The 12,184-nt window shown below is 39.8% G+C and overlaps 1 protein-coding gene across 3 annotated transcripts in view; it reads left to right on the top strand.

Moving 5' to 3' along the window:
* The window catches only part of LOC121005271 (BPI fold-containing family B member 4-like), a 126,739-nt gene that overhangs the window by 76,677 nt on the left and 37,878 nt on the right, over nucleotides 1–12,184 (top strand). For all 3 annotated transcript variants that reach the window (XM_040437903.1, XM_040437905.1, XM_040437904.1), the window contains 2 exons: nucleotides 5,626–5,796; nucleotides 6,999–7,066. In XM_040437903.1, coding sequence (XP_040293837.1) covers nucleotides 5,626–5,796; nucleotides 6,999–7,066 — 239 coding nt within the window. The remainder of the gene's footprint in view (nucleotides 1–5,625; nucleotides 5,797–6,998; nucleotides 7,067–12,184) is intronic.

The following is a 12,184-nucleotide window of genomic DNA, read 5'->3' on the forward strand; positions in this document are numbered from 1 at the left end:
GGTAATGATCGTGTAATATGCGTTTTATCGCAATGCGAATTTTTATTGCGAATATTTCAACTTACAACTATTAGACAAAGAAGATTATAGCACTATAATAGCTAAATTGCTCTATATTTGTTTTTTTTCCCGAATATTCGCTGTATTGCTATAACTTTGTTTTTTCGAATATTCGGAATATTCTAAAACAAGAATATATAGCAATATAGCGAATATTCGAAAAAAAAAAACGAATATAGAGCAATTTAGCGAATATAGTGCTATAATCTTCTTTGTCTAATAGTTGTAATTTTTTTCTCATCTGATGTTCAGATTGGAAAAAAATTACAACTATTAAAAAAAAGATTATAGCACTATATTAGCTAAATTGCTCTATATTCGTGTTTGTTTTTTTTTAATATTCGCTATATTGCTATAACTTTGTTTTTTCGAATATTCTTAATATTCTAAAACAAGAATATATAGCAATATAGCGAATATTCGAATAAAAAACGAATATTGAGCAATTTAGCTAATATAGTGCTATAATTTTCTTTGTCTAATAGTTGTAAGTTGAAAAATTTGCAATAAAAATTTGCATTACGAAAATTCGCAAACAACACTTCTCCTAAAGTCAAATATACTGCAGCCTTCTCATTGGCCCACAAGCTAGAAGCAGGGAGGGATCATGTGTACTGATGATAAAAAAAATGTAATATTCGAAATTACGAATATATATCACTATATTCGAAATATTCACGAATTTTCGAATATTCGTGATCAACACTATTGCTCAATCCTCTAATTTTCCTTTATTAAGGCTATGGATCTCCAATCCTAACTCCAATTCCCATAGCATATCCTTTTGCTACAGAAATTTGCTAATGGAGGAAGGGGATAAATTGGGGAAAATTAAAGACCACTGGCACCATGATTTAAATCAAAGCTTTACTGATCATCAATGGCAATCTGCTCTTACCTTGCAAATGCATATCCTACATGCATACATTCGAAAAGTATTCAATAGATGGTACCTCACACCGTGCCACCTGTCACGTATTTTCCCCAACACATCAGATGTGTGTTGGAGATGTGACAGTGGAATTGGTTCATATATGAATGTGTGGTGGGAATGTGAATTAATAAAGAAAGTTTGGCATCAGATATTTTCTATATTATCCGATATATGCCAATTTCAAATTGTCCCAGTCCCGGCTTTGGTATAGAAAAGTTCTCCTTTTTACATTCTACTATAGTTTCTCATGCATGCATAGCTATGCGACAAAAAATTGTGGCCAACTGGAAAACAAAAACGCACATACACGTCTTAAACATTCTACAGTCCATTAATGAACAATGCTGGTATGAAAAGATGTCCGCCTCGGCTTTCAACGCGTCATGTCAATGTCAATCTAAATGGAAAGTTTGAATCACTTCTATTTTTCATAAACCCCTTTGATTGATTGCTCTATCTCTTAATCAGATGCGCAGTATTGTCTGAGAAATGCCATATTAGCTATAAGTTTATCAGGTTATTAGACAGTTTTCTATGTCTTTTTATTTCCGTTGCATTTTGATGTAATCTGTATGATTGAAAAGAATATCATGATACCTGTAAATCACATGTTGCCTTATGTATAATTGATGGTATTTCAATATGTTTCAAAAAAATAAAAAATAAATGTTAAATAGTGCTTACATATAGCCTGAGCCTTTGTGACTTTTTCTACAGTATGTTCCTTAGGTTCTAGGTTACTCAAGAGCTGTGCACTAAACCTGTGACATCCCCCTGTAACATTTATGTCTATTAAAGGCTAGAAAGATTAGTAGAGGATGATGGTTTATTTTATGTAGACATTTACATTTTAGAAAACATTGAGGAACCTATTGTTGATCACCAGACCTTAGATAATATATCCAAACACTGAACTTTCGAGACAGGATGGTGCAGTATACTTGAAGCTGTAGTAGTAGTACTAGGTGGAGTAAAGTAGTAATTTAATTGGTCATTAATTGTTCACACAACTTTGCCTTTGTCTATGGAGAGGGGAGAGGGAAGAGGGAAGAAGAGAGCAGGAACTCAATGAGGCACACACAGACACGCAGACTGCTACAGCTACACGGGCTGAGATATAAACTTCTTAAGTACTTTATCCACAAGCATACAGGTCAGTACTGTAATGTTTTTTATGATCCCGGGCTGCTTATGAGTATGAGAAGGTTAAGAAACAAATTGTCCTCTACTTTCTATGTGCAGTGGATGGAAACTATTCTTTACCCACCATCTCTGGGAGTAATGCAAACTAGACATTCTACCTCCACCTATGAAAACTGCAAAAAATGGCAGATACAAATCATATAGTGGCCAGAAATAGTATTATTCCTCATGTACACCCACTGTACTATTAATTAACGCAAAGTTTGTTGAAAGGTTAGGTACACATTAAGATACAGGCTGGTCAGAGGTAAAAGGTAAGAGTCACATAATTTAGTCCTAAAAAGGCAATGAACTAGAAAATTAAATTTAAGGTGGATTGGTCTTTTTTTTTTGCTTTTTTGTGTTGTTTTACATTATTTTATTTTTTTCCTGTTATGGGGTCAGTGATGGAGCATCCTCTGGGTCTGGTGGTTTCTCCATCTTCACCTGCCATTTCTTTCCCATAGACCTTCATTGTGTATGCTCTTAGCATGCTTCCATACAGTACATACGTTTTTGGCCCAAAAGAACTGAACAAAAAAATACCTAACTTTTTCTTTTTGTGGTGCTTTCAGCCAAATAGTGTTTGAAGACCTAGGGGTTTTTGTTTTTTTTTTTTTTGTGTAAATATATATATATATATATATATATATATATATATAAATCCAGAAAGTGGGGTAAAGTGGGGTAAGAAGTCGATTCCCTAGGAACGTGCACCCAACTTTTTCGTTTATAGCCAGTGCCGCCATTTTTCTTATATATATATATATATATATATAAAATAAAGTATTTACACCCCTCAGATGTCACTTTCTCTTAGAGCAGTACAAGAAAAAGACCTTGGCAAAATATTGTAATTTAAAAAAGCCACAAGCACTTGCACTTGCATTTTTTCAAGCAGGGCAAAAAAAAATTATGTCTTTGGACAAAAACACCAGAAAAACTGCTAAACACCTAAAAACAAAAACCTCATCAAAAACAATGAGTAAACCCAGTCTTACAGATCTACAGAAGGCAATCCACCTGTAGATGGCTGACTCCTCGATACACAGCCAAGCATGTACATATATATGTAAAAAAGTGCCCACCAGACTACATTAAACCCCTATAATGACCCCCCCCAAATGCCCAGCACCTCTTATAGGTAATTCTTACCCCACTGCCCAGCAACCACATCGCTTCTGATCCCCGCAGAGTCGCTGTTGCATCTCCTCATTGCGTGGATCAAAACATCCAGCGATGGGGGGAGCAGCCAGTAGCAGGTCGTGAAGGGGATGATCCTCCCTAGCGTCACCCACAGCGGAGATGCAGCGGCGGTCGTGCCGGGATCAGGAATGATGCAGGTGCCGAGGAGCGGGGTAGGTATAATCTATAAGAGGTGCCCAGGCATTGGGGGGAGTCATTATAGGGGTTGAATAACACCTTTAAGAGTGGTGCCCTGCACAACTTTTACGTGGCAGGTTTTTTAAAGCAGTTATTTGAGCCAAAGGTGCGATGGAGGGGAGTGGAAACTACCTATATTTCTCCTTCCTGCTGGATCCATTTCATGGCACAACAAATTGCCAAAACAAGTGCCACAAAACGCAATGTGTGAGACCACCCTATCAGTGGCTAATTTCCCCCAATCCTTCATCCCCCTGACAGAGGAGAGAGTCGGAAGGATCTTATACACATGAAATTGTGTTTGGACAGTTTTACCCCAAACCAAAGATGATAGAATGAATAGAGGATGTGGGATCGGAAATTTGGATATGTTTCTAGCTCTTTGGAGACCTGCCTCTGTTGGGCCTATAAAGACCCAGTCATTTATTTTGTGTTTTAATTGTCACATCTCAAAAGCCATAATTTTTTTTATTTTTTTGTTGGTGTAGTTTTATGAGGGCTTGTTTTTAGCAGTGCAAGTTATGGTGTTCCAATGTCACTATTGTTTTGGGGCACGTCATGTAATGATAAGCTTTCATTTACTTTTTTGGGCGTGAACAAGAAATAAATGTCTGCCAGTGTTTTCTTTGTGTTTTTAGGCCTTTTTACCTGCATTAACATTAAAATGTTTTTTTTACTATGGGTTGGCACTAGGGTCGAGCGAACCCGAACTGCGTACCGAACTTTGCGACTTTTTCACTAATGTTCGGGTTCGGTGTTCGGGTGATTTTATTATTTTCCATTATAACATGGTTATAATGGAAAATAATAGCATTCTTAAGACAGAATGCTAAATAAAATGGCCATTGAGGGGTTAAAAATAATAAAAAAAACTCAACTCACCTCATCCACTTGATCGCGCACCCAGTATCCTCTTCTTTCTTCTTTCTGCAGGACCTGCAAAAGGATCTGCGATGACGTCACTGCTCTCACCACGTGGTGAGCGCGGTGACGTCATTGCAGGTCCTGCTGAAAGAAGATAGAAGGACCTGCGGTCGGGGTCAAGTCCAGGTCAAATTCTGGTCCCGAACCTGAACTTTGACCTGAAGTGCGGCCGAACCCGGCGAACCCGAACTTCCACGGGTTCGCTCATCCCTAGTTGGCACAACTAGGAGAGTTTTGAGGGTGAAATCCAAATAAAAGCAGGGATTCATCCTTTGTTTTTGATGTTTTCTTTGTATTGCTATGCACCTTTCAATATAACTAATCAGTGATTTATTCTATGGTCATTATTAGTGATGGGCGAAGTATTATAAGATTTGTTTTGGCTGCTTCGCTGAATTTTACGGAAAAATTTGCTTTGTGACAAAAGACTTCTTCACAAAGTGCATTTCTTTATAAGTAATGGGTGCAATGACAGTGGCGATGGCAATTGCGCCGCTCCCCATCATTGTACCCCTCAGATGCCGCTTTCATAGCGGATCTCAGCATCTGACAGTAATAACAGTGTAAAATTAAATTAATCATACTTACATTATCCATTTGATCGTAACGAGATGGGTGCCACCATCTTGATTGAAGATCTAGTGCCGGCGTGGTGACGTTACATACGTCACAGCGCAGAGGATTTTGTGCACGATCTTCAATCAAGGGCGGAAAAATCTATTCTACCCCAAAGCATGAGGAAATTCAGCTTCACGGCAAATCATTTTCCAGAAATTCGGATCGAAGTCCACTTCGCTCAACACTAGTCATTATGATTGGGATGATAGCAAATATGTACATTTTTATAGTAAAATATTTTAGACAAAAAAACCCAAAATCATTTGTATTGAAACTTTTTTTAAAAGAAACACTATAAACGATAATTTTCATTTTTTTCTCTTGTCCCACTTGGAAACCTGAAATTGTGATCTTTATGATCCCTTAGGGATATATAACGTAGTATTCCAAAGCATTAGTCTGTCAGCAGTACATTGACAGCAACCTACAGTATACTATAATTTGTGGTTTCTTGTAGCAAATGCTATTTACATATCTAACTATGTACAATTTTCATTTGTTGCACCTTTTTCTTTCCAATAAAGGTGGCTGCTCTGTATAAGGAAGAACGACCATTAATGTTAAAGATTACTGTTCCTGATCCTCCAGTTGTTAAACTGCAGAACAAAAAAGGTCTTGTGAAATTATTTGTCCAAACAGAAATCCTGGTCTCCAATGCAGATTCCTCAGAGACCCAACTCTGTATCCTTGGTGTGGTAAGTATGACTTATGGTGGACTTACACTGGACAATTGTGAGGAATAAACATTAGTACAAATGCTCGTCCCTGATAATCATCCGATGTAAACGGGCCACCGATTACCCGATGGGTGAGCAAAACGCAAGTGATCTGCTGATGAGAAACAATGTATGAGGAGGAGTGATAGCAGTGGTAATCGCTTGCTCTTTACCTACACTGATGGCAGGCAGTTATCAGGAAGAAACAGTTCTTTCCTGACAATTTCTTGCACAGTTGGCATGTGTAAATACACCTTAAGAGAGACAATTAGAATGCTAATTGTTCAATTACATAATGTGAGACCATAAGGACCACTGAAGATACAAAATATCAATCACAGTCCATTTGAAGGGCCATTCTTTTTATTTTGCACATTTGCCAACTGTTTTACACACTTTTCTAAGCATGTTTTTGCCTTGTCCAACATATGTGGCTTACTGGGGAAGGAGCGTGGCTTTTCAGGAAAGGGACATGGCCTAAATGCACCAGAAAATGCGCCAAACATTTTGCACATTCTTTGTAGTAAAACTAATTAAACTTATAGGTTGTGTAAACTTAGACAGATTTTTGGCTCATGGACAGAATTTTTGGTGCATAGAAAAAAAATTGGGACAATGAATTTTAACGTAATTCTGGCACAGGATTTACGGTACTCCATGTTTATAAAGGTCCATGTGCCAGAATTCCAAATTTGACTAATATTAAGACTTCAATTTTTATTACTAAAGCCCCTTTACACTGCCTGAACTTTGGGCAGATCATTGCTAACAAGCGTAAGAAAGTTAGTTAGTGATTATCTGCCAATGCAAAAGTGCTGCCGATTACCCGATGAACGAGCAAAACACTCATGTGGATGCTTAAATCATCACTTGGTGGCAGCAGATTGTGCCATCTAAACAGCCTCTGCTGTCGGTAAATAATGATTCTGTATGGGGATGAGTGATGGCATTAGTGATCACTCCTCCCCTTACTGGGGAGGGGATCGCTGCATGTAAATGTGGTCTCCTTCATTGAAGAGCAGGCAATCGTCAGGAAGGAACACTACCTTCCCAACAATCATCTGCTCAACTGAGCAGTTTAAAGAGGCCTTTAGACAGTGCAAAGTAAGACACGATCAGTAAATCTGCATAAATACGTTAGCAATTTTCCTCACTCATCAACTAAAGATATCTCATTCTAGGATGCACAATTTGGAGCTTCATTTTCTGTATATGGAGATAAATTGAAAATCACCATGTCTGTAGACAGGTAACTACTGAACATATTATAGAATATATTAAAATGGACTGTCAAGATCATCTCACTGGTGCTGCTACTGTTACATTTGGGAATGAATAACAGTATTTTTAAATAATAAAAATGTTTTTTATAAACTACCCAATAGTACTCAAACTCTGAACCAAGACGACTGAGCCCCAATAACCAGATAGACACAAAACAATTGCTGATACCTCTAATTTAGGGTACTTTCACACTACCGTTTTTCTTTTCCGGCGCTGAGTTCCATCCTAGGGGCATAAATCCGGAAAAGAACTGATCAGTTTTATCCTAATGCATTCTGAATGGAGAGTAATCCGTTCAGGATGCATCAGGATGTCTTCAGTTTAGTCTTTTTGACTGATCAGGCTTTTCAGAAAACCGTAGCATGTTGTATTTTTACCTCTGGCCAAAAATCCGGAACACTTTGACTGAACGCCGGATCCGGCCTTTTTCCCATTGACTTGCATTAACGCCAGATCCGGCGCCGTTTGTTCCGTCGAACCGGATCCGGCTTTTGCATGTTAAACCCGAAAAATGTGAAAAAAAAAAGTTAAAGTCCATAAATGGTGGATCCGTTTTTTCCAATGCATTTTTTCATTGTGATCAAAATCCTGATCAGGATTCAAATGTGATCCGTTTTCACACGTTTTTCCAGATCCGGCGGGCAGTTCCGGTGACGGAATTGAACTCCGGATTCAAACAACGCTAGTGTGAAAGTAGCCTAACAACCAATTGCAACTGTCAGGGATAGAGATAACATGCATAGAAAGTAACCACTAGTTGTCTAAATTAATACCTACTAATAACTTTTAGCCTGATACTATCTTGATATAGAAATCTGCTTCAAGATGCCTAAATGTATGGGGTTCCATGGTTGTGCCCTCTGGTCCGGTGTTGTATGGGGCCCAGGGTTCTTGTATCCTCTTCAACCAATAAGCAAATACACAGTTCCCTGAGTGTGTCCTAGCCCGCAGCAACACTCCATGTTCTGAAGCCAATGTTCTAGAATTGAGCACCTGGTGATGTCACTAGTGCTACGGGTAGTGATATTGGTGATATGGTAGTAGTGATATGGTAATGATACCAATACTAGTCCTATGTACTGAGACTGAGACTACCTGTTCCTCCAGAAAGGAAGGATAAATAGGAGTCTCTCTCAGGCCTACAAAAAAGGGCAGGGGAAAACAACACACAGATAAACCAAAACAAAATGCAAAAGGGAAAGAAAACACTTAACTTTCTAGTAACTACAGAAACTCAGCAGAGAACCAAAAACCAGCAGACCACAGATACCACTAAAGCTATAAACCGCACATCATTGTGGGAGAAGCAACTATAAATAAGGAAAGTTAAATGACCACAATAGCAACACCTGGAGGTTAGAGGTGTGGCCAGTATCAGAAACAACACAGACGCCTAATGATCCACAAGGAAACCTGTCAGATCAAAGCACGTGTTGCCAGTCTCACAGATCTTCTGTCACCCACTGTTGCGGAGATATCCGTATATGTCTCGGTACGTCCATGACATTATTATGTGCCTAAAATGTGGTTATGATTATTCCTTTATCTGCATGGCCTCCCCTACAGGATCTCTTTTTCGTCTCATAGCTGATTACCACTAAATCTTCAGTAATCATATGAATAATGGTAGTCATTACCTTGTATGCTGCATTCTATTTTACAAGTAAACTTAATGTGACTTTCTCTAAACTTTTGAATGCACACGTCCAACTGTTCAATGTTTCAGTACTTTTTTTCGCAACTTGCTTGTTCTCTAACAAGGAGCTTAACGGCAAAATTTACAACAGGTGTTTGATCAATTAAAGGGATTGTCTGAGTTATTTTTTTGTTCTTTGTATGTTTCTAACTAGGCAAATGAAAGGACTTTACAATTCACTTAATTTATCTCCAGTTGCTGGTTTCTCAGATTTCACTGAGGGTCACATGACCTGTGATGTCAGCTTCTCTCCCTGCTTTGATGATGATTCGTGCACAAAGCCTGAGAGATCAGATATGAGTCTGTACACGAGACATCACTGTGCTAGCCACCCCCCCCCCCCCCTTCACTGCCTTCTGCTGCTTATTGCTCTCTCCCTGGATTCTTAAAGGATAACTGTCACATTTAGACACTAATTTCAATTTTCATATATGTAGTTACTAATAACATGATATTCCAGAATCAGTTACTATTAGACTGACTTACCCCATATTTAATAAGACTCAGCCCTTAGCAACCAGTCTGCATAAAAATGCAATTTCACTATTCAGTTAAGATGGCCGCCACTGCCCTCACCCTGAGGCTAATCCTGCCTGCCCTCACTAGCCAGTAACAATAGCCCCCCAAAAGTGTCAGTAACCATTGCCCTCCCCCTAAAGGGTTAATCTCCTTCAGCACAAAGGGGTCCTTTTATCACATGTTGCTTTAATTTATACACTGAGCAGACGCAGATCTCCCTTCCCTGTTGTGCGCTGCTTCAACTCTGCATTCTCCAGCTCAGCTGAGTGAGGGAGCGTCTGCCAAGCGCAGGGACAGGGAGAAGTGCACACAGCCCAGGCACTGTTATCAGCTGCTGGGGAGGACCTGGCTTTAATTATTTACTTACAGTCCCTGGCTGTCAGTAATGTGACCCTGCACGCTGCGTGCTCCGTCTATCAACAGATAGACGGACCATGCCTAGCAACCCTATTTTAAGCACAGGTAAAAGTAGGCAGTACAGGGAACAAAAATGTGGAATTAAGGGGTAATTGAATACACAGTGAAAAGTTGAAATAGGGCCACCAAGGTGATATTAATCACCACAATCCAATACTCCCCAAAAAAAAAATACGACAGTCATCCTTTAAGGAAAAACATTAACCCCTTCAGCTGCACAGACTCAGGGCTGAAGGCTTTACTGAGTAGCTGCAGGTAGTGAGGAGACAAATGCTGGGCACAGGAGCTGACAGACTAGAGGAGTTCTGCACAAGAACAGGTAGGGGGAAGATCCTGTGTGTATCAGCAGTGTCATTGTACAGATTGGACTTGTAGTCCTACACATACAACATTCTGCTAAGTCTCCCAGCAGGCAAACATGTCACTCAGGGCAGCACTTGTATTCACTCCCTTTGCAGAGCAGGGGGAGGGGCAGAGATTGTTGTTATTGTAGGTAAACAAAGAGCACCCAAGTGTCACGTCAGACCATTCGAGACCGCTTACATCAGCGCGTTCTGCATGTTAGACGATCTGCAATGGTACCTGTCCACAGGCGTCATCGTCTTGCATTGGCCAGGGAGCATCTGCCCTGGATGAGGGACCAGTGGGCTGCAGTGCTGTTCACTAATGAAAGTCGATTCACGCTGAACAGGTTATGGCCACCAACGATGTTGGAGATGTCAAGAATAGTGCTATGCATCAGCCACTGTTGTCACCAGACGAGCCTTTGGTGGTGGTGGTGTTAGTGTGGGCAGATGGGTCTAGTCAATACAGAACTGCCCTACCCTTTGTGAATGGTACAGTGCCAAGCCCATACTACTTGAATAACATAATTAATCCAGTCATTGTGCCTCTGGATGAACAACACAGGCCTAATTTCACCTTCATGGACGATAATGTGCCAGCTCATCGAAGTTGCATCATTAGGGAACGACTGTTGGAGACTGGGGTACCTCGAGTAAACTGGCCTCCACTTTCTCCAGACTTGAATCTTATTGAAAACCTATGGGATTACCCGAGTCGCCGTGTAGAAGCTCATAACTCTGTACCTCAGAACCTCAATGACCTGAAGGCTGCCTTTCATGCCTCAGCAGCCAATAAGTCGACTTGTGAACAGCATGAGACAATGTTGTCAAGCTGTAATTGATGCTCAAGGCCTCATGACAAGTTATTGAGACATTGACATTTTTTGTGGAGGTATACCCACCACTGGTGTTGGCTTTTGTTTCAATAAATTGTTTGAGATGAGGAAATCGCAAATGCATGCTTCTAGTTAAATGCCCAACTTTCATTATATAATATCATTGTAGCATAAACTTTTTATGTTTTCCATAAATTTCGCCTGGAAGCCAAATATCCCAAAATTTTTGTGAGTAGTTGTAGTTTAAAGAGGACCTTTCACCTCTCCTGAAATGCATATTTTAATAGTTACATGCATTCCCCATGTAGTAACAATTCTGGAGCATCTATTCTTATGGTTCTATGCTGTACCAGTCCTTTATTATTTCGACTAGAAATTATGAATGAATTACTAGCAGTCTGCAATAATGGTACAGAGGGGTGGAAACCAGTTGGGGTGTTTACCTGCACAGACTCACTCTATCCAATCAGTGCTGCCATTTTCAGACTGTGCAGGTACCCCCCCCCCCCCCCAACTAGTTACCTCCCCTCTGTACCCTTACTGCAGATTGCTAGAAATTCATTCACAACTTCTAGTAGAAATACAAACCGGATTCCAAAAAAGTTGGGACACTAAACAAATTGTGAATAAAAACTGAATGCAATGATGTAGAGATGGCAAATGTCAATATTTTATTTGTAATAGAACGTAGATGACAGATCAAACGTTTAATCCGAGTAAATGTATCATTTTAAAGGAAAAATACGTTGATTCCAATTTTCACGGTGTCAACAAATCCCCAAAAAATTGGGACAAGTAGCAATAAGAGGCTGGAAAAAGTAAATTTGAGCATAACGAAGAGCTGGAAGACCAATTAACACTAATTAGGTCAATTGGCAACATGATTGGGTATAAAAAGAGCTTCTCAGAGTGGCAGTGTCTCTCAGAAGCCAAGATGGGTAGAGGATCACCAATTCCCACAATGTTGCGCAGAAAGATAGTGAAGCAATATCAGAAAGGTGTTACCCAGCGAAAAATTGCAAAGACTTTGCATCTATCATCATCAACTGTGCATAACATCATCCGAAGATTCAGAGAATCTGGAACAATCTCTGTGCGTAAGGGTCAAGGCCGTAAAACCATACTGGATGCCCGTGATCTCCGGGCCCTTAAACGACTGCACCAGAAACAGGAATGCTACTGTAAAGGAAATCACAGAATGGGCTCAGGAATACTTCCAGAAACCATTGTCAGTGAACACAATCCACCGTGCCATCCGCCATTGCCAGCTG

This window comes from Bufo bufo, chromosome 6 (genome assembly GCF_905171765.1).
Source record: "Bufo bufo chromosome 6, aBufBuf1.1, whole genome shotgun sequence".
NCBI lineage: Eukaryota > Metazoa > Chordata > Amphibia > Anura > Bufonidae > Bufo > Bufo bufo.